This window comes from Vicugna pacos, chromosome 33 (assembly GCF_048564905.1).
Source record: "Vicugna pacos chromosome 33, VicPac4, whole genome shotgun sequence".
Lineage (NCBI taxonomy): Eukaryota > Metazoa > Chordata > Mammalia > Artiodactyla > Camelidae > Vicugna > Vicugna pacos.
The window spans coordinates 10,879,741-10,906,918 of NC_133019.1; the positions used below are offsets into that span (position 1 = coordinate 10,879,741).

The 27,178-nt window shown below is 48.3% G+C and overlaps 1 protein-coding gene and 1 long non-coding RNA gene across 2 annotated transcripts in view; one reads left to right on the forward strand and one right to left on the reverse strand.

The window, feature by feature from the left end:
- Nucleotides 1-27,178, reverse strand: part of LOC116276732 (uncharacterized) — a 62,577-nt gene that overhangs the window by 28,630 nt on the left and 6,769 nt on the right. The window lies entirely within an intron of this gene.
- Nucleotides 16,527-21,319, forward strand: THY1 (Thy-1 cell surface antigen). Its single transcript, XM_072953929.1, has 4 exons — nt 16,527-16,657; nt 18,587-18,647; nt 19,276-19,611; nt 20,060-21,319. Exons 2-4 carry the CDS (start codon nt 18,611-18,613, stop codon nt 20,170-20,172), a joined length of 486 nt encoding a protein of 161 aa, XP_072810030.1. The 5' UTR covers nt 16,527-16,657; nt 18,587-18,610; the 3' UTR covers nt 20,173-21,319.

Sequence of the window (27,178 nt, forward strand, 5' to 3'; positions counted from 1 at the left end):
TACAGTAGTTTTAGGTTCACAGCAAAATTGAGCAGAAGCAGCAGAGCTATCCCGTATAGCCCTGCCCCCTTATACACACACCATTATTAATATCCCTCACCAGAATGGTCCATTTGTTACCATCAGTGATCCTACACTGACCCATCAATATCACTCAAAGTCTACAGTTTCTATTAAGAGCCACTCTAAACGGGTTTTGACAGCTGTATCTGCATGTATCTACCACTACAGTTTCATACAGTGTAGTTTCACTGCCCTAAAAATCCCCTGTGCTCCACTATTCATCCCTCCCCTCAGTCCCTGGAAGCCACTGCTCTTTTTAATCTCTCCACCTTTTGCCTTTTCCAAAATATCGTATAGATGGAATCATACAACATGCAGACTTTTCAGACTGGCTTCTTTCACTTTACAATATGCATTTAAATTTCCTCCATGTCTTCTCGTGGCTTGATACTCAATTCTTTTTATTGCTGAATAATATTCCATTGTCCTTTTTTTAATGTCAAAATATTCTGAATATTCCTCTAACATAATAATAACATTTTTGGAATTGACAGATTGAATGTGTAAGGACAAAAAGTATGAAGAATTCAGCAATGCTTTGTGTGTGTTATTAGCTATGATGACCTCTACATATTCATATCCCGTGTTTTTCATGCTAAATAAAAACCAGAATGACAATGTTTGATGCACGCGTGATTTGCAGATCCCGGGGTAGGTGGCATAAAGTTGAGGGTGCTGTAGGTACTTGTGACCCACCTAAAGATCTTTGGCACAGGACTAGGACTAGGGAGATCTGATTTTTAAAAGATCACTTCAGCTAGCTATATCCAAGGGTGGGTGCCAGGACTCTCTTCCTGCATGCTCCAGGACAACTCTCCAAACAAGATTGTGGCTACCCATGGTAGGCACAGTTGCAGCAAATTCACAGAGGATCCATTGAAAATTCTCATCCGCACATTCAGCCAAAAACCTTATCTGGGTTATGCTTCCAAACAAAAAGCTTGCTTAGAATGCAACACTGAAGAGTCTAGAATCTAAATTGAGTTTCAGAATCCAAGAGCTAGATACCTACTCCAGAGAAGACCAGAACCTGCAGAGGCCTCGGAATCAAGCCAAGGCCGTGGACAAGATCACCGTTAAAGAAGATTCAAGATAGAGAAGCAAGCTGGTGTCACACCTGCTACATCTTCTCCCAACTGCATATCCTCATCAGGGAATTTAAGAACAGCCCTTAACTCTAGGACTGATTTCAGAGGACAACTTGCTCAAGAAATTTGGGTTCCAGGTTGAAGAATCTAAATTTTATTCCAGAAGTGAGTCACTAGGGTCCCTATTCAGATAAAGAGAAAACCTGATGAAGCCCTGGAACAAAGGTAATACCAGGAACACAATCTCTGAGATGAGAGGATTCAAGGTTCCCAAGCTTCACAAAGTTGACACCAACCTTATCAAGGTCCGTCTGATTTCTCTGGAGCCAGGAGTCAGGACAGAGAGGTGAGTTCAGTCTATCTGATACTGTCACTCTGGCCCCCAAATCTCTTTCACTCTTCTTAGGTTCACCCTTTCCCTGGGCTACAAGCTGAGTCTTCTGGAGATGGTTAGGCAGGACTTCAGGAACGAGAAGCCGACAGAAGCACTGCACCTCACAGCACTGCCATCCTAGCCCAACTGTGCCGTCCAGGAGAACTCAAGGACGGTGCAAACAAAACTCATACACACCAGTCTGCGATCACCCCAGTAATCACTGCTCCAGGCAAAAATCACTGGTGGGTGTTAAAACCTTTCAGACAATGTTCCATGACTAACAAGATAGACACAATGTCTCAAAGAGTCTCCCCAAAGATGACTTATTAATTACAAAAAAGATATTGATCATTTTACAGTGGAGAAACCTGGCAGACTCTACCCTAACCAAGGGAGCCAAATCCACTTCACCAAGAATGGCACAACCCGACGTGAGCGCCCCCTGGGAGGGTGGGCTGACAGGCACACAGCATCAGTTCTGGGGCATTACCGCCCGAAGGGCATAAACTGAATCAAATTATGAGGAAACACTAGAGAAACGCAAATAAGATTACAGTCTACGAACTAACAGCCCTGTACTCTTAAAAAATGAATTGAATAATGGCAGTGGGGATGGAGAAAAAGTAAGCTAATTCAAATAGATAATTAAAAAATAAATCTAATGAAGTGTTCTGTACGTAGCATGCGCTAAGATCTCCGTGGGGGAGAGAGGTACACAACCAGAGATCTGCTTGTGCCCCAAATTTCTCTCCATAAATGCCCAAGAAACTGGTAACATCGGTTATCTCTGGGGAAAGGAGGCAGAGAATTGGGTTTGGAGACAGCGCAGCTTTTCACTATAATCCTTTCTGTTTGAGTTTTTAAAATCATTTAAGTGTGTTATTTGTTTAAAGTCTTTTTTTTTTTACTTAACCTTAAAAGTGGCTTTCAAACGTAGTGTTAAGCAGAAGATAATAGACACAAAAGAGTACATATTATAATGATTCCATTTACATAAATTGTAAAACGAGGCACAATTAATCCATATAATAAAAGTCAGGCCGAGAGACCCACATTTCCCAATTCTGAATTATATACCAAGCAACGGTAATCAAAACAGTGTGGGACTGGCATAAGGACAGAATACAATGTCACATCATATTCAAAAGTTAACTCAAAAATGAATCAATCACATAAATGTAAGGGCTAAAACTATTAAACTTTAAGAAGAAAATATAAGGGTAAATCTTCATGAATCCTGGATTTGGGAATGGATTCTTAGATATGATACCAAAAGCACATGCAACCAAAGAAAAATTAGGTTATCTGGAATTCATCAAAATTTGAAACTTTTGTACAAAAAGGGACATCACCAAGAAAGCAAAAAGACAAGCTAAAGAATGGGAGAAAATATTTGTGAATCATATATCTTAAAAATGTCTAGGAGGAAGACAGAGCTCAGTGGTAGAGTGTGTGCTCAGTATGCACAAGGTCCTGGGTTTGATCCCTAGCACCTCCATTAAATAAATAAATACCTAATTGCCTCCCTCCCCCCAAAAAAATAAATAAAATTTTTTAATGTCTACTATCCAGAATGTATAAAGAACTCTTAGAATTCAACAACAGAAAGACCAGCAACCCAATTTTTGAATAAGCAAAGGACTTGAATAGACAGGTCTCAAAAGAAAATACACAAATGATCAATAAACACATAAAAGATGTTCAAAATCATTAGTTACGAGTGGAATGCAAGGCAAAACCATGATAACATACCACTTCATACCCACTAATGACAGCTATAATTTTTTTTAAAGTGTTAGCGAAGACATGGAGAAACTGGACCCCTTGTGCATCATGGGTGGGAATGTAAAATGATGCAGCCTCTGTGGAAAACAGTGTGGTGTTTGATCAAAAAGTTAAACATAAAAAAAAAAAGTTAAACATAAAATCATCATAGGACCCAGCAATTCTACTCCTAGGTCTATATCCAAAAGAACTGAAAACAAGTATTCAAACAAACCTTTATACACAAATATTCCTAGCAGCACTATTGACAATAGCCAAAAGCTGGAAACAAGTCCAATGTCTATCAAAGGATGAACGAGTGAATGAAATGTGATATATACGTACAATGGAATATTATTCACTCGTAAAGGGGAATAAAGTACAGATACCTGCAAAACGTGGGTAAACCTTGAAAATATTCTTTTAAATGAAAGAAGCCAGAAACAAAAGGTCACATGTTGTATGATTCCATTTACATGAAATAGCCACAAGAGGTAAATCCCAAGGTAGAAAGTAAACTGGTGGTTGCCAGAAATTGGGACATAGGAAATGACTGCTCAACGGGGACAAAGTTACCCTTAGGGGAGATGAAAATGATTTAGAACTTGACAGAGGTGGTGGTTTCACAGTATTGAGAGCACAAAACGCCACGGAATGGTTAATTGTATATTGTGTGAATTTCATCTCAATTTTTTTTTTATTGAAGGGGGGGAAACAGTCAGGTTAAGGATTAGCCTCCTCCTGAGGTGAAGGTAGTGCCTGGAAGGGGCACAGGGGTGGCTTCTGGGGGCTGGCCAGTTTGCTTTCTTGGGCTAGGTTCTGGTTGCCCTTGGGTGTGAATTTGTGAAAATTCAGCAAGCTGTTATACAAGTGATGTGTGCAGTGTCTTCTATGTATTTCATATCCCAATAAAAGGAAGTTTGGTTCTGTAATTTTTTAAAAAGGAAATTCTTCTTGCTACATTTAAGAAGTTGACAACAGCTTTTATCCGGTGGCAGGGCCAGGATAAGCGTGATGCCAATGAGGTGAATCTCACAAGTGCTGGGCCAGATTCTGTCTTTGTTTCAAAAGCTGGTACTGTGTTCATTGTGACTTTTTGGCATTTGTTTTGTTTTTTGAAATATTGCCTTTAAAAGATTGTTTATCTTGGTCACTGAGGTTCTGGGCATCCTCTTAAACGTTGTGCCTCAGAACAAGGCCTCATTCACCTCACCCTAGTCTCGTCCCTAAATTTCAACCCAGACCCTTCTCCCTGGTACGCCTCCAAGACCCCTGACCCCCGAAGCTTCTGGCCCCCCAGGTGAGACCACATAGCTCAGTAAGTCGGGACCCATGGCTACACTTCCTGCTAAGGAGTTGAAGAAAAGGGAGCTGCCAGAGTCTGTACTGGGGAAATCTCAGGAGAACCCTAATAATGGGCTTGCCCCATTCCCATAATCCTTAGCAACATTCATTTCTGAAAGTGTTTTCTGTTTTCTGAGTGGGCAGAGGTAAATGCAAGTGTCCTGAGTGTGCATTTAAGGGCATAAGTTGGAGGCTGCGGCATGACCTCTCCAGTGCTCTCTCCTTACACTCCTGGGGGATTCGTTTATGAAATCGGATCCTCACATTAGGAAGAAAAAGTTTAAGACTGTTTTACTTTCCCGTGCATGACGGGGACTTTTTAAATAAATAGATTTCTATGAAGCAGCATATATTTTTTAAGTGCAGCAAAGTAGAGACTTCTCCAAAGAATGTGGTACATTTAAAATGTTTAGCAATTTAGAATATTTATCTAGTTAGTAAAGGTACATTCTATAAAGAGAAAAATAAATATTTTAAATACATATTATAAAAAAACCTATAATATTTATATATCTACATCTATATGAACATATATGTGATATATATACTTTACTTTTAAGTGGGACCAAATTCTAGAATAATGCAGTCTAATGGACACTTCTGCAATGACAGAAACGTTTTACATCTGCAGTGTCCAACATGGTAGCCGTGACCCACAATTGGCTACTGAGCACTCAAAAGGTAGCTAGTGTGACTGAGGAACAGAATTTCTAATTTTATTTTGTATTAGATAGTTTAAATTTAAATGTATTCAAATAGCCACATGTGTTCCTGTACTATACTGCATTAAACAACACAGATCTATACAGTATTTTGCAAACATTTAATTCACTCAACATTGATTGGCAAGGTCTTTCCAATTCAATAAATATGTTTCTCAATATTAGTGCCTATGCACGTGATAACACTAACAGGTTAAAAAGTGTATTATAAAACTAGATCCCAATCACAGGAGCACCAAATATATATATGTTTGTCTAAATATATATAGAGAGACAAACATATATATATATAATAAATATATATATATATATTTAGACAAACAAAGAGTAAGTTCAAAGGACCTGGGGTGGGACAGGGCTGAAATATCCAAGGACCAAAAGAGGGTCTGTCAAGTGTGATGCTGGTGAGGAAGGTGATGTTTAGTGAGGTAGAGGGAAACACAGAGCCTATGCACGCAGTCCTTACAGGAATTTGAGTTTTGTTCTAAGAGAAACGAGAAAACACTGAGCCATTGAGAAGGGTTTTAAAGAGGGGAGGGACATGGTCTGCTCCATGTCTAAAAAGAGCACTGATTTGGAGAATGGCCTATAAGGGGCACAGGAGGATCATTTAGGAGCTTCAGGAACAGCAGGGAATAGTGTTCGAGAGTTCAGCCTCTAATCTTTTGATGAACTCCTCCGTGCCTCAGTTCCTCATTTGTAAAATGGGGATAATAATAGTACACCTATCTTGAGGGTCATTTTGAGAACTAAAAGGAACCAGTGATTTTAGCAATGTGGAGTAATGTGCAGCAAACTGGAGGCAGGAGACCAACTAGCAGGTTATTGCAATAGCTGAAGCGAGAGAAGATGAGTACTAGGTGCCGTGTCAATGAGGATGGGGTGGAAGAAGCATTTTGCAGGTAGAATTCAAACTTGGATGAAAGACTGGTTATGTGGGTGAAAGCAAGAGAGGATGACCCCCAAGATTTGGACTAAGAAAGATTTCTTGCTCAGAGTCACTCCCCCCAGGTCTGCTTATTCCTCCAATAGCTCCTGGAAGCCTGGATGGACAGAGATCTGCCTGGGCAAGCTGGAGAGAGAAGTGTTCAGGGTTGGGGCTGTGCCTAGTTGAGCAGAGAGCTCCAGCCACCATCACCACCACCACCACCAGCACCACCACCACACACGCACACACTCACTCGTACTCCCCACCACATGGACTGCCCAGCAGTACCCCATGCTCACACCAGAGAAGCTGAAACACATGCTTTCCTACACAATGCACTTTGGAAGAAAGAATACCCATCAACATTCTCCTCCTTTCCTTCCTGCCAATGAGCAGCAGAAATGCCTCCAACATAAAGAAATTATTTCTGATTTTTTTTTCTTTTCCCCATCTAAGAGTTGAATTTCCCCTCTTTGGGGAAATTCCTCCTACTTTGGAGTAGCCTGACCCAAGCAGCTGCAGGATGCTGCATTTGCATGCTGCAATTCTACTGGTTGAAGTCAGCTGGCAAGAGGTGTTGGATCAGCCTCTTCTGAAGGAATCAGGGTATTATGAGTTTGCTAATCAGGAGGCAGCAGCTTGCTTCCTGGGCAGCTCTGCCCAAAATGGGTCCTGGCTGTGGAAAGCTGAGGTGGAGGTGGCCTCAGACAGCTGTGGGGTCTCTGCCTGTATTTTTTTGTTTTCCCCAAAAGCCAGTTTTTTAAGAAATGCTAACTCTGCTCACATTCCACAAGGATGAATCTTGTTTAGCCCTAGGCACAGCAGTACCTGCCAAAAAACTGCTAATCCATTTTCCCTTTACTGGAGAGACTGAGTCAGGAATCAGGGGGGCTATTCTCACCTCTCAGACAGCCCTTCCTGGCTCTCCCCTGACTGTGCAGACTGAGAAGAGCTGAGCTCAGCCAAGCCAAAACCCTGAGGTTGAGACTGAAAACCCGGGCAGCCCCACAGCCCACGCTCTCAAGCATCTTTGCCAGGCGCTGCTGCCCAGGAGACTGGCGTGAGCAAGATGTTACCAGCAGGCAGGTCCTGGCCTTTGTGGGAGACTCCAGCCCTAGGTTTTGGAAACCGGCAACCCACCTCCCCACTTCTAACCACACTTGAGAGAAGAGAGAGCCACTGGCAACCCCTCACTTGCAAGGTTCTTCTGCTTTACATCCTCCGTCTTTTGCTATTCACTCCCAACCCATGACTATGGGAACCAGTTCTTTTAATTTCTGTATTCTGATGCTTTGACATCTGGGGTGACTGTCCCTCCCAGGGTCAGCCAATTCCTAGAGAGAGTAAACCACTCAGCCACAGGTGCACCTTTCAAATGCAAACCAACCAATTAAATCAATCAATCTAATTAACTAATCTACTTCAGTTAACCAGTCTGATTGGAGGATGTCCACACCCTCAACCATCTTCTGTACTAGGCTCTCACATTCCAGATCACTAGCCACCTGCCCTAATCATCCCACGGCCAGGTACCTGCTAGCTAGAGCCATCCTTGTGCCCCAGAGCCCGCTGAGATTTTTAAACTAGCCCATCCTAAACCTGTTTATCTTACCTCGTCTGTTCTGTCCCACAGAAACCACAATAAAGGCTCTCGCCCCCAATTTCCCCTTTTCTCTCTGCCTCCTGATCAATCCCAGCACTTTCCAGTGTGGTTCCCCGTGAGCGGCGTGCACCCCTACCCATATCTGTGAATATAACGAACTACATTTTCAGTGGTGATCATCTCCTCGTCTGCTGGCCTTGCCATACATAAGTAATAATAAAATCTATATTTTTAAATAATGACCTCAGACTTCAGCTCTCACATGCTTCTGAAACTGTCTTCACCAGGTGACTTCCTCATTGCTAGATCTAATGAGTACGTTTTGGTCTTTACTTGACACCACTGACCACACCCTCAAGGAAACGTGCCCATTTTCGTGGTGTGGCTCTGCCCTGCTTCTCCCATCCCTCTGGCACTCCATCTCAGCCTTCCTTGCTGCTTGAGTATCAGTGCTCCTTCAGGTCCTGCCCTGGCTTCTGTTTTCCTCTGTGCCTATGATGCTCCCCGGGCAATCATCACCACTCATCTGCCAACACCCATCAGAGATATGCCCTCCACTCAGATGATGCTCCTCGGCCCCAGCCTGGACCTCTGCTCTGTGTGTCCCACAGGACCTCAAGCTCACGTGGCTAAGGCTGAACTCAGATTTTCTGCCTCATAGGTGCTTCATCTCTTCTCTTCTTTCAGAGCATCCACACCAGAAACCTGGGAGTTCTTGCAATACCTCACTAAACACATCTAGGAAGTGCCTATGTGCTGAATTCTCCTGTGTGGGTCTCCCTCTCTGTCCCATCTCTTCCATCTCCATGGCTCCTGCCCTATTTCAGGCCCTCATCTTCCTCAACCGAAGTACCTATGCTCCCAGTTGCTCCACATCCACTCCTGTGCATCCTTCCAATCCCATGCTGTCACCCCAGTTTCCACTCATCTCTCCAGAATACAAGTCTCACCACACTTCTCCCCTGCTTTATAGCCTTCCATGTCTCCCCACCGCTTACTGCATAAAGTCTAAATTCCTTGGCCTGATAAATCCAGTCTTCTGGGATCTGGCTCCTTCTCCCTCCCCAGCCACAGCTCAGGCACCATCCCTTCCTCCCACTCCATGCTCAGACCACATGGAACTTCAGAAAGTGCAGTTGCCCAGACCCAGCTCACGCCTCCATGCCTTTATTTCTGAGACTCCTTCTGCTGGGAACACCTTTCTTCTTCCCAGAAAACAACCACTGCACTCTCCCAAACTCTCCTTGGAATTTCCTCTTTTTTTGCTTCATAGCACCTATAATACTTGATTGCTCTTATTTCTTTTTATGTTCATTCAGAAAGATTTACTGAGGTTCTAGTTTGCTCCAGGACCTAGAGGCCCTAGAGATACAGCAGAAAATAAAATAGACAGACACCCTGACCTCAGCAAGTGTCAATCACACCATCCTGGGCTCCAGTAGCTGCCTTCTACCTCCCTACTTCCGCTCTGAACATACTGCAGGAGTAAAGGACCACATGGGCAGAAGACGGTCCATGTGGCTCTCTGTTAATCCCCCACACTGTCCCAGAGTACTCTTTCTAAAGAATGCATCTCTGTGGCCATTTCACACTTCTCCTGTAAAACTCTGATGGGGCCACATTACCCAAGTCCAAGTAGACAAAGGTTCCCTCCGCGGGCCCTCCCCCAGCTCTCCAGTGAGCCCTTCACTGTGTTCCGCTGCAGGCAGCCTCAGACCACGTGTATTTTCCCACATCCGCTTTGCTTTGCTTTTGTTCTTGTATCTATGCCTTTGTTCATGCCCTCTCCTCAATACTCTTCCTTCTCTTCACCTGGTTTATCTGTTACCTATTGCTGTGTAACAAACCACCCAGACTAATATCTAAAGGCAGCAACAATTCTGAGAGTCAGCAGTTTGGTCAGGGATCAGCTGGGATGGCTCATCTGTGCTCCACACAGACTTGGCAGGGCTCATCCGTGCATTTGTGGTCAGTTGACAGGTGGGCTGGGGGTTGGATGATCCTGGAAGGGCTCACTCAATGCCTGGCAATTCGGTGGGGCTTTGAGCTGGAGCATTTCAGTTTAGGTCTCTCCATTTTGCTAGCTTGGGCTTACTCACATGGCATCCGGGTTCCAGGAAGCAAGCCCTAATGGGCAAGCACTTACGGAGTCTCTGCCTGTATCACATTTGCTTAAATCCCATTGGCCAGATGCATGTCGTATCACTGAGCCCAGAATCAATATTGAAATGGTGTGACTCACTGGGGAGCCATTAACATAGCAATCTACCACAGTCTGCCTTCTACCCTTAGGACGCATAGCCTGCCCACATGTAAAATATACCCCACTTCCCAAAATACCCAAAGTAGTATCCGATCAGGACACCAGGCTCAAAGCCTGTGATCTCAACATGCAGCAGATCTGGATGTGGCGGAATCTCCCGGGTTACAACCCCTCGGGTGTGGCTCCTTTGATCCAGAGGCCTGTGAAATAACAAGACATCTGCCCCCATGTGTCCAGCATATAATGGTGAAGCACACACAGGATAACCCCAATAGACGCTCCCATTAAAAAGAGGAGGAACAGGAGGCACGTAGTAACCATGGATTCAAAGTAATTCTGAAATCCAGCCAGGCACCATTATCAGGGCCCCTACTCCGGAAGCAGAGAATGTTACTTGAATAGAGCCCAGTTCTCTTTGGCTTCTAGTTATACCCTCTGGGCTCTTGGTTCTGCCCTCTGAGATGATTTTCTTTTCCATAAGAAAGGCCTGTGTGAATATTGACCAGTTTACCGCCCATAGACAGTTTAAAAGCCCAAGGCCTCTTTTCATTTTTAAGCGTTTCATTCCTTTTTAGCGCAAACAGATAGTTTTTGCCAATACAATACTCTTTAAATGTTTATGGGGTTTCTGTATTATTAGGTGCACTTTGTTCACTAAAGGACGCACACATAACTAATTTCAAGAAGACTCTAGGGGGAAGGGATAGATTGGGAGTTTGGGATTAGCAGACACAAACTACTATATACAGAAGAGATAAATAGCAAGGTCCCACTGTACAGCACGGGGAACTGTATTCAATAACTTGTAACAACCTCTAATGAAAAAGAATATGCAAAAAGAATATATATGTACATATGTAACTGAATCACTGTGCTGTGCACCAGAAACTAACACAAGATTGTAAATCAACTATACTTCAATTAAAAAAAATAAAAGAAGACTCTATTTCCATTATGGGATAATAGCCTTACTATTCTTAGAAGCCCTTTCGTTTAACTACTAAGCACCACGTTTAATCTTCCTGGGGTCTGAACAAAGATTCTACAATCAAACCTTTGATTTAATCTTCACCCTTAGGCCAGTTCTCACTTTGAGAATCTGTTGCCTTCTGGAGCGACCAGAAGTGAGAACTAGTTTTCCTTTCCAACTCAGCAAACTGTACAGATCCTTATTTAGCTCATCTCTCTCCTGAATTATCCTATCATGCAAACTAGAAGCACCCACATGAAATTTTCAACATTTCGTCTCCAGATCCCTTTAGCCAGATTCACAAATTCATTAGGCGCATTTTCTAAGTTATCAAAAGCAATGTCTTTGCCAATTGTTTTTCCACCCTTCACCATGTGTCACCACCCTTGGTCCAGCCTCCAAGCAGTTTCCTTACTGCTTTCCCAGCCTCTCCCACCAGCACATTCACTCTCTCCAGCCTGCACAGCAGCTGCCTCACTGCTTATCATTCAAGCCTCTGCCCTCCGCCCAGTTCCAAAGCCAGCGCCGCATGTTCAGGTTTTTATTTTATTTTATTTTATTTTTTTAGTGAAGGTACTGAGGACTGAACCCAGGACCTCATGCATGCTAAGCAAGCACTCTTACTGAGCTATTATCGTCCCTGCCGTGTTTAGGTTTTAAAGCCACACCACACTTCTAGGTACCAATTTATGTGTCAGGTCCTTATTGTTATATAACAGATCATCTAAAACAACTGCTTAAAGCGACCACTCAGACAGCTTGGGGCTGGAATTGTCTGGAAGCTTCTTTAGTTACATGTCTGAATCCTGGGCTGAAATGACCCTAAAGGCTAAGTTCACCTGAGACTGTCTACCAGAGTGCCCAGGCCATGCCTCTCCATGGGACTGGGGCTTCTACAGCGTGGCCCAGAGTAGTCAGACAGTTTATATGGCGGCTCTGAGTCTAAGTGTTTCAACAAAGTAAAAGCTTTATGGCCTTTTTAAGATCTAAATTCAAAAGTCTTTTAGCGTCATTTCTGCCATGTTCTACTGGTGGAAGCAGTCACAAGCCCACTGAGATTTCAAGGAAACACAGACTTCACTTCTTGAGAAAGGAAGATCAAAAAATTTCTATCCAGGTGTTAGAACCATCTTAGTAAGCTTATTGGGGTCAGTTCGTTTGTGTTCTATGTGGCATTAGTTGGGACTACAGATGCTTTTTGTGATCGTGTAGCAGGTCAACAGGGGGCTAGTTGACCCCAAATGGTGGTTGATAGAAACTGAGGCATCTCAGTTCTCCACGTGGCTAGCTCAAATTTCCTCACATGGCAACTAAATTCCAAGAAGGCAAGTCCCAACGTACAAACACTTATCAAGCTTCTGCTTGCATCTCATTTGCTGAGGGCTCATTGACCAAAGCAAGGCACGTGGCCAAGCCCAGAGTCAGGGCAGAAGGGGATTGCATAAGGGCAAGAGTATTGGGTTGAACGATTTGTTAGAGGCCATTACTGTCACAGTCCACCACCCTTGGGCAACTCCCATTCGTCTTTAAGGACTCAGTTCATGCCTCCCTTCCTCCAACAAGGCCACTCTAACAGGCTGGGTCATTAGTTGCCCCTCCTTTCAGCTGCCACAATACTTTATACACATCTCTACCTCTGCACCTACCCTACTGTTTTCAAATAATCCATTTACCATTTCTATCTCCCCCACTGGACAAGCCTTTGAGCACAGAGACCGCGCTCCATTAATCTTTATATCCCCAGGGTCCAGCCCTGTGCCTAGAACAACAATGTCTTTGATTAATTAAGCATCCATGAATTAAGTTTCTTAAATAAATGTTGAAATTTTGATCTCCCTTGGTGCTTTGTCCTCTCTTCCTCTGCCCTGCATTCTCAGAGAAACTTTTATTCTTTGTCTCCAGCCAAACAAGCAGTTCTTCAGGGAGTGACCTCACTCAGGGACTTGACCTCAACCACACATTAGGTGAAGCAGCAGAGCGTAGAGCAGTCGTTCGAGGATTTTTTAATTTTGTAGACCAGTCACATTTCCAAAGAAGTTTGAGTTACCACTTTTCTTTTTTTTTTTTTTTTTTGCCTCAAAAGGACATTAAAAACTCACCATCTACCACTATCACTTCAAAAAAGTGGAAAGGTATAACCTTAGAATGAAAGTATAGGCCACCACAAGGACAAGCAGGTGTGTGGCATCAATAATCCCAAAATTAGGACTCTCTAGTAGGTACTGTCTTGTCATCTGATAAAACTGGGACGGTCTCAGGTGGCCTAACCATAAGTTCTCCTTTCCAATGATCAGCTTCTGCTGCTAAGTTCCTCAGGCCAGTTAACCCTCCTTTTCATGGGGACCAGACATAGTTCCTGCTCATCTCTGAGAAGCAGGCTTCAGTCCCCTGCCAGCCCACAGAACTATTCAAACAAGCCAATCATGTCCTCCTGCAGGAAACAGGCATCCCACCTTTTGGATGAGACAAAGTCTGCCTCCCACAGCTCTTGCTTGTTCACGGTTCCTGAGTGCAAGTCTTTGGTGGCAGGTGGCAGTGCCTGGCACGTGGTGTCTTCCTCTAGGCTGTGAGCACATGTGACCAATAAACTGCTGTCACTCATGCTGTCACTCACATCTGTCCAGTATCAGGTGTCATATGTTCAACCATCTCTAAAACCCCAAGGTGGGAATCTGGGATCCTCCCTTATCAACAGAGTGACTTGGAGGCGATCAGAACAAGGTAGCAGCCTGGCAGCTATGTTCACACAATACCACCACATTGTCCTTGTTTTTCTCATTTCACTAGGGACCAGTGAAATCAGTCTAGCAGAAGTCGGAAGACCCACCCTGGGAGCAGTGGTGAGCCGTGTCCGTGCAGTCAGGAGATCTGGGATCTAGCTAGTCCAGCTGGGCTCCAAAGTACTTGTCTGGTCTTTGACAAATCATTATCTTTCTTGAGCTTCAGTTTCTAGCTATAAGATGATGAGATGGCTTCTGCTACCTCTGTGATTCTATAAAGACAATCTGATGAAAGCAGTCAAAAATAAGAGTCAATGGCTGGTAGTCCCTTGGTCATCCTAAAGGAATGTGCATTTTTAGAGGAGTATTTACTCCATGTGTCTCTAGATAAGGCAACTGGAGATGACGGGAGAGGAAAAATCCAAGGGACCAATAGGGCAGTCACAGTCTCTCAGGAAATCTTGTTTGGGTAGGTTTTTCTAAACCCTTCCTGCTTTCAGCACTCTTATCCTGTCCCACTAGCAAGTGGGAGTTTTTAAACCTCCTCCCCATCACTGCCCTGTGTTCCATCTCAGCCCCTAAATGTCTCATCTGAGCCATGAACTCCAACCAGCCCGAGACCTTGCTTTAGCAGGCATACAATTGCCACACCCTCTAGAGTCCACACTCTCCTCCCCTTCCTGAAGTAAAGTGCTTGGGGACCCAGAAAGTAGGCCAGGTCCTCGTAACCTTATCAAAATAGCACAGCTAGGCCTTCCATCCAGCAACACTCAGACTGGGCCATAGAATGGGAAACAGCAGCCAGAGCCCAGATATCTTCTGTAGTTAAGGAGCCTCTGGGTGTATCCTCGTGTCCTGCTCCAAAAAAAGGAAACATCTCCAGCCTCATCTGTGTGTGTGGTAGGGCGGGGGCAGGGGAAGCTTAGGCCAAAGCTAAAGCAACGAAAGCAACTGTGTTCTGATAGGGAAGACCCCTGGCCTGAGAACCAGAAAGCTGCTAAGCAGGTCAGAACACACTACGTGGAGTGACAGGGAAGAGGCAGCATGTCTGGAATGCAGCCGGAAGATGAGTGGGAAAGACGAGGTGGTGGTGGAGGTCAGCAGCCAGGGGCCAGGACATCCAGGGCCTTAAAAATTACCCTATAAGGAGAAGCCAGGTCACTTGATCGATGAAGAGAGATAGTCTACAGTCCCCAGACCCCGGGGAATTTGTGAAAATTGCAGGCTACTTCTAGACCAGGGAGATCCCAGGTGGACCAGGGCAGCTCCATTTCTCATAAAGTGCTCCAGAAGCTTCTGTTGTTTACCAAAGCCAGTGGCCCCTGGACTCTACCATCTTTGACGCTTATTCTAGTGCTAGCCCAGGGATGGCTTCCAACAGTGCCATTACAGTAATAGAAGCTGCAGCAAAGGTGCCAGGGCTGACTTCTATGAGGAAATATGAGAATGGGCAGAGAGATGGTGGGGGGCGGGGGGTGCCGCCAGCCCACAAAATGTCAGGACTAGAATTCACAAAGAGGCCACAAGGATGCAAATCAATCAAAGAAAACTTTACTCAAAAAAGAAAAAATCACCTCACCTGTGGGTGGAAGAGACAACTGATCAGCACTGGATATAAAACAAAATTAAATATAAAAAAAATTAATCCTAGGGCTTCAAACTGACGGGGCTAGGTGGGGTGCCCCAGGGGATTAAAAGCTTAGTATCTGCTATTCCTTTCTAGTTGGTCCCGTCTCCTCCCCCTACCCACAGTTTCACAGTTTCTCCTCCCACTGGGCTGGGTTGCAGACTTAGACTGGCTCAGCACTGGGGATGGGGGTTCCACAGCCCAGGTCAACTGGCCAGCTCTCCTACATATTGGCTATGAAGTGGAATGGAGTGGGGCGGGATGAACCTGACAGATTGTGGCGGGTTCGTGAGGCCATGGACGGAATGTGCCAGGCACAGTGCTTGGTAGAGGGCAGCACCCTTCCCTTGTCTAAAGAGTAAGCAACAGTATTCAGGGACACCGGAGGGGATGAGGGCAGGAGGAGTGCCTGAAATTGAGAAGAACCTTCTAGCTGTCTGTGCCAGGAAGTGCCAGCGCTGTGCCTTCCGGTGCCAGGAAGTGCCGGCCCAGGCACTGAGGGGGGACTGAGTGCCCCAGGGTGTTCTAGGCTGGGTGAGCGGGGTGCAGCCGAGCTGGGGACTGGGAAAGGTGCAGTACCTGTCGTGCTTCTAAAAGGCTTCCCCAATGTGGAAAAACACCCCCACCATCTTCCTTTAGAGAAAGCCTGGAACGTTCCAATACCAAAAACCTCACTGGAGGCTCCCACGGAGATAGATGTGCTCCAGCTAAAAAGGAAACGAAGAGGCGTGCGCTGCCTAAGGGGACCCAGTTGCTGGCCTCCATTCTCCACCCCTTGGCCCTTGGTTTCCCCACAGACTTCAGAAGCCTGGGTCAGAAGAAAGGGTTAAAGCCTTAAAAGAGGAGCAGACTTAGCGGGGCTCTGGGAGGGGGCTAGCGTTTCCTGAGCGGCCCCACCCTAATCTCCCGGGTCCTGAACCCTCCCGTCCCTGGCCAGGCCTGCCAGCCACAGGGTGAGGGTCCCCTTTTGCTGCATTGGCCACTCTCCCACACCAATATCGGACCGCCTTCTCCTCCCTCTGCCATCCTTTCTCGCTCCCCACTCAGCCTCTGATTGGCCGAGCCCCCGGGCCCTCCCCGCATCTCTTCTCCCACCCCGGGTGAAAACTGCGGGCGCCGGGCAGGGTGCAGCAACTGGAGGCGGCGGCGCGTCGGAAGGAGGCTGCTGCGGCGGAGGACCGGAGCCCAGGTGAGAGCTGGAGCCGGGGCGGGACCCGGGGTGCAGCGATGGGCCCGAGGCGCCCACGCCAGCCCTCCCAACCCGAGGCTTTGGAAAACGGTCCGAGGGCGCCCTGGGAAGGAGCCGCGCAGTGCGTGCGGAGGAAGCCTGCTGCCCAAGCAGGGGCTGGGGCGGGGTGCCACTGCTGCAGGCCGGGGGCCGCGGCGCACCCCGCCTTTCGGGGTAGGCGCTCCGGGGCTTTCGCCGGAGCCCCGGTAGGCTGTGGGGTCGTTTGCCTGGGACTGGGGCGCTGGAGGAGAACCGGGAGGAAGGGCGCTAAGGACAGCCTTGTCTGTCTGCTCTCCACCGAGACTTCCCCAAACCCGGCTCGCAAAGGCGGGGGCAGGGGGCGGTGAAATGGCGGGGGGTGGGGGAGGGAGAGAGGAAGACCGCACACTGGAGGGCATTTCTGCCCTTCGGCCTCGCGGCAGACTGAGTGCGGGGCACCCAAGGCACTAAACCGCAGTGCCGCGGGCGGGGACTGGGGGGAGGCAGGCAGGCAGGCGGGGGAGGCGAGAACTGGAAAAGGATGAGGGGGAGGGGGACCTCATTTGGGAAAGGAAAAGATTGGATATGGAAACGGTATAAGGGTGGGGTTAGTCGAATACAGGCTAGGGAGGGAAGGAGCGCGAAGCTTCTTCGGGTTCTTGGCTGCGGGGACACAAGGTCGAGAAAACCAAAAACAGACTGCGCCTGCCCTACCGCGCTCTACCCCTCCCTTTGGCTCTACATCCCCCTCCCATCAGCCCCATTTCTTCCCTTCTAGTTCTAGCTGCCCCTTCCCCCTTCCCCTCCTAGAGCTCAAGCTCGCACCCCTCCTCTGTAACTCAGTATCTGCTAATCAAAACCAGATGTCGACCCCTTTCGTCCCCCAACAGCACTTTCGGGTCCCTCCCTGCAGGGGTCCGAGATGGAACAGACTGCAGCCGCGGCCTCCGCGGGACCCCAGCCTCGCCCCGCCCCGCCCCGCAGGGCTGACCGCCCGGGATCCAGGAAGCAGCGAGAGGCGCGCCCTACAGGCGCACGCCCCTCCGCTGGCTTCTCCCTGGCCAGCGCTGCTGCGGACGGGCTAGACTACCCGCTCCATGTCGCCTCGCCAGGATATTGATCCAACCTAGGCTGCAAAAAAAAAAAAAAAAAAAAAGACAGGGCAGAGAGCCTAGGCAGGGAGGATACTGAAGCCGGACTGGGAAACCGCAGACCCAGGAATTCCACCCGGAGAGCTGGACCATTGGAAACATCTTGGTTCGGATGCAGAGAACAAATGCAATTGGAGAGCACTGTCGCTTTTCCTCTTACCCAACCGGGAACACCATTAGCTGTGCACCTAGTACAGTCTTACCTGGAGCCACACACATACCTGACGTCATCCCTACCCACACAGTCATCTAAGAGGAGAGAAATTAACATTTGTGGATCACTTACTATGGAACAGTGCCAGATGTCTGTCATTTTTCTTAATCCCCATCACAACCCTGTGGGTATCCAAAGCTCAGTTTCATTCAGCATCTTTTGGGCATCTGTTACATGCCAGGAACTGTTTAGGAACTGGTGGTTTCCCCTTGAAAAGCAAATAGGAAGTCCTTGCCTTCCAGAAGGGAAGTAGCAAGGGTCAAGTTAAAGTCACTTACCCAAAGCCACCCAGCTACTAAGTGCTTGGCACAGATAAATACCACTGAAGGCTGTGTTCCCCATCCCCTTTGCTTTCCCTAATCAGGAAGAGCCCAGTGGTAGTGTTACATTCACTGAGAAGTCAGGAGGGGAGAGGACAGTAGAGAGAGGCTTGGATGCCCACCATGGTCATTATGGCATGTCTCCCAGGGGCCCCCTCGCCCTGACAGTAAGTGTGGGCACACCTGTCCCACCTCTTGGCTGATTCCCATCCTGTTCCACCCCCAGATCCAGGACTGAGCTCTCGGCAACATGAAACCCACCATTGGCATCGCTCTCTTGCTGACAGGTACTGGGCAAGGGGCAGGGTTGGGATTCCAAGCTTCCTTCCCTTCACAGAAGCTAGCTTTTTCCTCATGACCTCAGAAGGCAGAGGTGACCAAGGGAGAGAGGGCCCTTTTTCCTCCCTAAGTCAGCTGAACAATCTTGTTCATCTTCTAACTGCCTGGGGTGGCTTTTGGAAACACAAGTCACTGAGCCTGCCCCATATTGAGTTGGAATCTCCATATGGGAACCAGTTGCATCCTCTCCGCCAAGATCTCCTGACCCTGGAACACATTGGTGGGACCCAGGACTAGAGCAGATGAGGGAGGTAGGCTGGGGTTTCCAGTGGGGAAGGCGGACTGGCCCTCAGGGACCTCTGGGTGGGGAGAGGTACTCAGAGAGCAGACCCTTGTACCCTCCCTAGCTGGCCCTCTCTACTATTAATGTCAGCAGGAGGCCCCCTGTTCTGCAGGTCCTCCCCAACTCGGAGAGGGCACTGCTGGTGCCAGTCTTTTTTTTTTTAATTTTTTGGGGGGAGGTAATTAGGTATGTATGTATGTATGTATGTATGTATGTATGTATTTATATGGAGGTACTAGAGACTGAACTCAGGACGTGCATGCTAAGCATGTGCTTCCCCTTGCTGGTGCCAGTCTTGCAGGTGGCCCGTGGGCAGAAGGTGACCAGCCTGACAGCCTGCCTCGTGGACCAGAGCCTTCGTCTAGATTGCCGCCATGAGAACACCACCAGCCTGCCCATTCAGTACGAGTTCAGCCTGACCCGGGAGACAAAGAAGCACGTGCTCTATGGCACTGTGGGGGTGCCTGAGCACACATACCGCTCTCGAACCAGCTTCTCCAGCAAGTACAACATCAAGGTCCTCTACTTATCCGGCTTCACCACCAAGGATGAGGGACTCTACACATGTGAACTCCGCCTCTCTGGCCAGCCTCCCACCATCTCCAACAAGAATGTCTCTGTGCTCAGAGGTAAGGCAAGCCCTCACCACAAGACCAAATGAGCTGGGAAAGGCAGGCTGGGGAGGAACGGGCTGGCTGGGACAGCAGGCAGTCCCCTTAGCTGGGCCGGAGAGGGGAGTGGCCCCAAAACCCCTCTCCGCTTCCCCACACTGCTGCCTGGGCCCTGGGGATTCACGGCCCTCAGTGTGAATGGGGGAAGGGCCAAGTGTGAATCACTTGGCTTCCCCAAGCCTCCTCCTCCCTACCTGGAAGACAGGACGGTGCTGGCTACCTCACCTACAGTTTTCTTGTGATAATGTCAGGAAACTGCAGATGGGAAACATGGTTCTATTGGACCAGGTCGGCCCTGGATTCAGCTAAGACCTCATGTCACCTGCCTCCCCAGGGGAATGGGCCTGCGCCTGCCTGGTCTCTCTTCATTCCAGCCCTGCCCCTCTACCCCATTCTCTCTCCACAGACAAACTGGTCAAGTGTGAGGGCATAAGCCTGCTGGTCCAGAACACCTCGTGGCTGCTGCTGCTCCTGCTCTCCCTGCCCCTCCTGCAGGCCATGGATTTCATTTCCCTGTGACTGGTTGGGCCCATGGAGTATACAGGAAGCCACAGGCCCAGTCCAGAGAGCCTACTTCTCTGAGTCTGCTAACCCCCTCCCCCCAATGCCTCACACACCTCGGGGAGAAATGGGGACCCCACCCCTCCTAAGGAATCCCAGTGCTGCATGCCATTATCCACCCTCTCTGCCACTGCCACCTCGTACCCTCTCCGCACGCCACTGGCTATTTGTACTCTTTGTTCCAGAGCTGCTTCTGTCTGGTTTATTTAGGGCTTTTCCTTCCTTTTCTTTGGAGTTCGTGAAAAGGGAAGCCAGGGCTGGGAACCTGATGGAGAGTGAGGGGATGGGAGGGGTGTAGGATGGAGGGATATCAGCCCCTGGCAGGTGGAAGATCATCCTTGCCCACTGGGACCAGGGGCCTGGGAGAGACCTGGATGAGGAGAGGGGAGGGGGTCAGCAGGCAGGAATGGCACCTGCAGACCCTGGATGTGAGGGCACCGCCAAGCACTTGTGGCCCGTCATGTGAGGACAGGACTGAGCATCTCCAGGAGCACTTTCTGCCACAGCAAAAAAGCTGTCTTCTTATCCCTGCAGAAGTTCCCAAGGGGCCTGGGTCCACTGAAAATGCAGGTTCTGCCCGGAAAGTGGTGCTGATGGGTTGGAGAGGCAGGGTAGAAGGGAGAGTCCCTCATCTGCCCCAGCTGAGGAAGCTAAAACTGGGAGCCTAGTGTCTCTCACCAGCTCAGCCAGAGTTGGGAGGATGGCAGAGGAGGACACGCCCCCTCCCAGGCTATCCCAAGCTCCTGAGAGCTCTTGGAACTCTGACCTGGAGACAGTAAGTCAGGCCAGGTGGAGCCCCGGAGCCGCCCAGAGTGGCCCAAGTGTTTCTCTTGGAGGCTCTTCCTTCCTCCCCTATCAGTGCCTCAGCCTTCAGACACCCCCTGCCCCCTAGGCCTGCCTTCTCAGGACCTCTGGGGGGCCTGAGGCAGGCCGTTGGGTGAGACCCATGAATGGGACATGCCTCAAGAGATGGCTTTTCCCAACACCCAGCCCCCCACCCGGCGGCCCTGCCCTGTCTCGTGACCATGTGTAGTGCCACCACAGCTTACGGCATCTCATTGGGGAAAAAGAATACTGTACAATAAAACCAAGCCTCTGGAATCCATTCTCCTGTCAGTCTACTTTGCTCCTCTGTCTCCAGGCCTGTCCCCCTCCCTTAGCCAGAGGTCTGCCTGCCACCTCCCCGTCTCCCCCTTCCCTACTTTCAGCAGCCCTTCCACTCCCCCGCTGCCCGCAGGGCTGGACCACTGTGTGCCCGGCTTCTCAGAACCACTCTAACGTGACACGTTTGCCCAGAAAAAGTATGTTCCATCTCTGCTGACTCACCTGGCAGGAAGGACAGACTCCAATGGCCAAGCCACATGGCACTGGTTCCAGAATATGCTAAAAAGCACTAGGGTGTGGAGTCCACGTTTTTCTTCTCAGATCTGGTTGTTCTCCCCCCTATCAAGTCACATCTGCTATGGAGAGGACGCGCGGGAGCCTTGGGAGCTGCCCACATCACCGAGGAGTAAAGACAAACCTCTTAAAACCAGCACGGCTATCCAAAGGACTGAGGGTGGGGAGGGAACACTGAGGCCCATCGCTGGCTCCCTCCCCTAAAAGCCACTGAGTGGAATGCGAACAGCGACCCCTGGCACTGTGGACTAGAACAGCATCCCAGGGTGATTCTAGGTTGCAGTTGCTGGCAGAGTGAGGCAGCCCCCAGACAGCCTTCCCTGCTTTGCAGGGGAATTTGGGGGAGGAGGGTGGTAACTATCCAGAAGCTGACTCATTTGGTATTTAGCTCTGGGTAGGATGATTTTTTTCCTGAGCATTTGCTTAAAGGCCCAGGATCTAAATTCATGCCACTGACTCCCACACTGCCTGACATCTCCCATCAATGCCTGTGCCTTGCCAGTGGCCCGTGTAGCAGCTGTGCCCAAAGAGGACAAGAGGAGCCCTCAAGGAAGAGAGGGAGCTGCCTGGGTCACCGACCACAGAGCCCATCCCTCCCCATGCAGGGTGTCAGCCACTCAGCCCAGGCCAGACAGCCTGGGGTCTCCAGATGCAGGGACATCATGGACACAGGCCCCTCTTGCGCTGCCCTGCTTGCAGCCAAAAAATGAAAGGAGCCTTCATAGGGGGAGGGAGTTCAGATGCTACCCTCGGGGTAGTAAGAGCCAAAGTTCTGGAAGAACTGGGAAGCCTCAAGCATGAGAATACCGTGAGGCCCTGGTACCTGTGTGAGCCTCTGGTATGGTCTGTGTCACAGCCTGGTGCTGTTTCCCTGAAGAATTGAGCAGCCACCCTACCAGCGTCCTGGGCAGACACCTTGCCCATAGCAGCCATGCTTCAGGGAGGAGAGCCTGAGGCCCACAGGGAGTGGGATTAGCTTCAGAAGACACAGAGGCCGTCAGAGGCCCAGGGGCCATAGGAGGGCAAGAACGGAGAAGAGGGGACCAGGCCTAGGCCTGAGAAGGGGCCCTATGACTTAGTCAGGGCCACCGGGCCTCACAGCATAGGGCGACCCAGAAGGATCGCTCTGCGGGCTGAGGCTACCAGGGACTTTCAGAGGCAGGCCACGACAGCCACCAGGTCCTCTCTGGCCACGTCAGGAGAGCTGTGAGATGCTGCAGGGCATAGGCCCTCCCAGGTTCCTGCACACATGCCCAGACCCCACCCCATCAAACGCCTTCCCACTCCTCCTCATCCATCTCCCACGTTCCCCTCTGCTATCTCTGTCCCTACCTTAGGACATGGAATTCTTGCTCAATAGCGACAGAAGAAGCCCCTCTCCACACCCCCATTTCTGGTTGGATCGTCCACCGAGACAGAGGAACAGCGGCACAGGGTGCAGTGTGAGGACTTCCCCGACATCCAGGGCCCCCTCGGGGAAGGCGGGAGAGCACCACGGGGAGATGGAGGGACTTCCTCTGGCTAACCAATAAACGTACCAGCTGTCCAGGGCACTTGCGACATGCGTCCTCCAGCCCCCTCAGCATGACATCCCTTTCCTCTCTGTTTGCAGTTTCCACGTTGTGATGGGCAGGTTTGTCTTCACATGTGAAAGAACAAGTCCCGGGCTAAGAGTAAACCATTTCCTCATCTACCATTAAGGAATCTTTGGGTCTGGGATCCTTCAGAGTTCTGGCAAAGAGTAAGGGTCGTCAGCTTCCTCCTGCTAACCCAGGAGGGCTTCAGGACAAAGGTGGGATGGCCTTCCTGCCCAGGGCTCTCAGGCTCCAAGTATCCCCCACCCCTAGGGGAGGATCGTGTTCTGTGAAGACTCCCAGGAGGCGTCTTTGCCTGACCAAGGGAAGACCTTGGGGCAGGGAAGGTTTGGAAGTGGATACATGCTGTAGAGGGCAGCGGAGGACCAACGGGAGAGTTCCATGGAACCAAGTGTGGCTCCACACCCAGAAGGGGCCTTGGATGGCTGGAGCTGCCCAGAATCAGAGGTAAGAATGCCTGGCAGTGGACATGGTCAATAGAGGCCACCTACCCAGTCTGCAGGAAAGCAGCTTCCTGAATTCAGTGGGAACCTGGGCCAGGTGACCCTAGTCACTTCACCCTCCAGTGCCTCAATTCTCTAATTTCTAAAATAAGATGGAAGCCCTGGAATCATTTATTTATATAACAAACATTAAGCACCTGCCTGTGCTAAGAGGTAAAAGACACAGCCCCAGTCCAATAAGAAGTGAAGAATTTATTTCAGCACAGTGATTGGTACTATAGGCGGGAAAACAGTGGCAGAGATGACTTCGAGGTTTCCCAACATGCATTCTTTTCTTCTTTCTCAGCAATATGACCCACAAACTAGAACTAGAATACATGGTCCATAATAAAGACTACATTTCCTGGCTCCCTTGTAGCAAGGTGTGTATATGTGGTTAAGTTCTGTCCAATGGAACACTAGCACAAAATAATGTGTATAATTTCCATGAAGTGCTTTTAAAGGGAGAATGTGAAACCCTTTCACCTTCATGCTGGCCGGAATGCAGGGCTGATGGCTGGAACTGGAGCAGCCATCTTGGACTATGAGAAGCTGTGGGTTACAAATGACAGAGTGCAAGATAGCAGCCTGGATTCCTAGCAATGGTCGAGCTGTCAGAGCACATGGGCCCATCATCAGGGTCCCTGACCCAGTCGTCTCCATTTAAACATTTGCCAAGTCTGCACTCCGTGACAGGGAGGGTAATTATCTGTGCAGGGCAGTGAGGACAGAGCAGTGAGTGGTACAGACAAGTTCCTACCCACATACAACTTACGTTGCAGAATAGGAGGCAGACAGGGAGCAAGTAAATAAGGTTACTGTAGATCATCTACCCGTAGAAGGCAGCAAGAGAAGGATGGGCCCGCTTTAGTCGGATGATCAGGGACAACCTGAGCAGAGGGCCACTGAGCTAAGACAGGAAGGATGAGAAAAGGCCAGCCATTTGAAAGCTGCAGGAGCACAGCCAGACAGAGGGAATAGGAAGGGTGTCTGGGCGAGGAGGGGTGAAAGGGGTCTCTGAGGAGGTAGGTAAGAGCCAGGTCCCAGGGGGCCTTGGAGGTCCTGGTGAAGAGTTTGAATTTCATTCTAAGAGCAACAGGGAAAGGATAAAGGATTTGACCTAATAATATTTTTAGAAGATCCCTCTTGCTGCTTTGTGGAAAATAGACTGGAGAGGAACAACAGCAGAAGCAAGAACTCAGGATGTTGCCGTGGTCCTAAGAGAGCTGATGGCAGCTGGGATAAAAATGGTATGGCAGAAACAGAAGGGGTGACTCTGAGATACATACAGTTAAAACTGGGAGGACCGGTGAAATCTGAGGAAGGTCTGCTGATTTCACCAATAGCAATTTTCTGGTTCCGATGTGCTGCAGTCATGTTGAATGTTACCACTGGGGAAAACTGCATGAAGGGTCCTCAGGACCTCTTCACACTATTTTTGTAGCTTCCTGTAAATCTTTAATTATTTTAAAATAAGGGGTTTTTTTTTGAAATTCACAACAACCAAAAAAAAAAAAGGCAAGTATTAACTCCAGAGGGAGGAAAAGAAGAATTCTAATCATATAACACATTACATAGCTAGAAATATCGACAGAGTCATACAAACATAAACACTAAACAGCTATTTTAACCAAAAATTGTGACAAAGCTACAGTGGAGGCTGGGAGAAGGATAAGTATATGTGTTTGGTGGGGGAGGAAATGAGCGTACAAGAAAGCTAACCCTCATTTTCCATAGGTGAAAGCCAACAGATAATACTTAAAATCGAAAAATCAAGAAACAGCTATCTATATGAGAAAAATCTAAATACAGAAGCAAGTAGCAGGAAAACTAGCTAAAATAGTTGAGAGTAGTTGCTCTGGGGAATAAAAATGTATGATGGGGTAACAGACTGCTTTTACATGATAAGCTTAGTAATACTTTTTGTCTCTGTAAATGTATTCATTTGCTAAACAATATACATCAAATCTAGTTAAAGAAATATATTAATGCCAGGCACCCAAAACAGAGAGGACTTGCTTACTAGTGGTTTGGATGGGGGTGGAGTGTTGAAAAGAAGGGAGAAGAAATCCTGGATGACCCTTGGGTTTTGGGGGGTTTTTTGCTTGAACAATGAATGGATGATGATGCCATCTGTTGAGATAGAAAAGGATGGGGGAGCACTGGGGTGGAGAAGTGCATATGTTAAATCTGAGATGCCCATTAGACACCTAAATGGAATATCTAGAAGGCAGCTGGGTATCACAATCCTAAGCACAGGTGAGAGGTCAGGGTTAGAGATAAAATTTGGAGACATCAACATTTGAGTGGTAGGCACTGACCATGGGACAAGTAAGATCATGGAGGGAGATATTATAAAGAAATAATTGAGCCCAGGCCTAGAACTGGAGGTGGTCCAATATTTAGAGTTTACAGAAAAGCAAGGGAGATTAAAGAGCAGCCAGTGAGGAAAGAGGAAAGCCAGGGGTCTGTGGAGCCAGAGAAGGAAAAGTTTTGAAATAAAACAATCAACTAGGTCAACAGACATTAAGAAGCCAATTAAGACCAGGACCAAGTTGGTGACTATGGTAGCTAGTCTGCAAATATGGTCCTCTAGGTAAAATATGCCCCTTGTAATCCCATCCCCTTAAGCCTGGCATGGTCCTGTGTCTTGCTTATGACTGGTAGCCTATGGTAGAAGTCATGCTGCATGACTTCCAAAGCAAGGTCATAAGAAGACTTGCAGCTTCCACCTGCTTCTCCAGGAGTGCTCACTCCTGGGACACACCCTCTTGGAACCCAGCTATATCATTCTGAGAACCCAAGTCACATAGTGGCCACAAGTAGGCACTCCAGTCACCAGCTTCAGCTAAGCTCCCAGCCAACAGCCACCATCCACTGCCAGCTGTGTCAGTGCGCCATGTTGGACATCCAGCTCAGCTGAGCCTTCGGGTGACTCCAGGCCCAGCTGTTGCTAACTGCAACCTCATGAGAAAGAAATCCCAAGCGAGAAGTTCCTCAGCTGAGACCATCAACGGCAGCAGCATGAGACACATTAATAGACTGTTTAAAGCCACTAAACGTTGGAGTGTTTGTGATGCCACAACAGCAACTTTAACAAGAGCAGTTCAGTGTAGCAGTGCTAACAGAAGCCCGCTTGGAGTGGGTGAGTGAGAGTGAATGGGAGAGTATAGACTTCTTTTTCAGGAAGTTTTGCTGTGACTGGTGTGGGAGGTATAGTTAAGGAGAGTTGTTTATTTTTGAGATAGGAGATACTAGAGCATGTATATTGATGATGATTATTTCTGGAGACAGGGAAAGATTGATGAACAAGAAGGAGAATAAAACAAAGAAGCAGAATTCTAAAAATAACCCCCCAATGTTATATACCACCTAATCCCTGGAATCTGTGACTGAGATGAGATGTCCCCCCGTGATTATGTTATGTTATATGGCACAGTGGGTAAGTCTTGAGAGGAACTGTCCAGGTATGCCTGATGTAATCACACG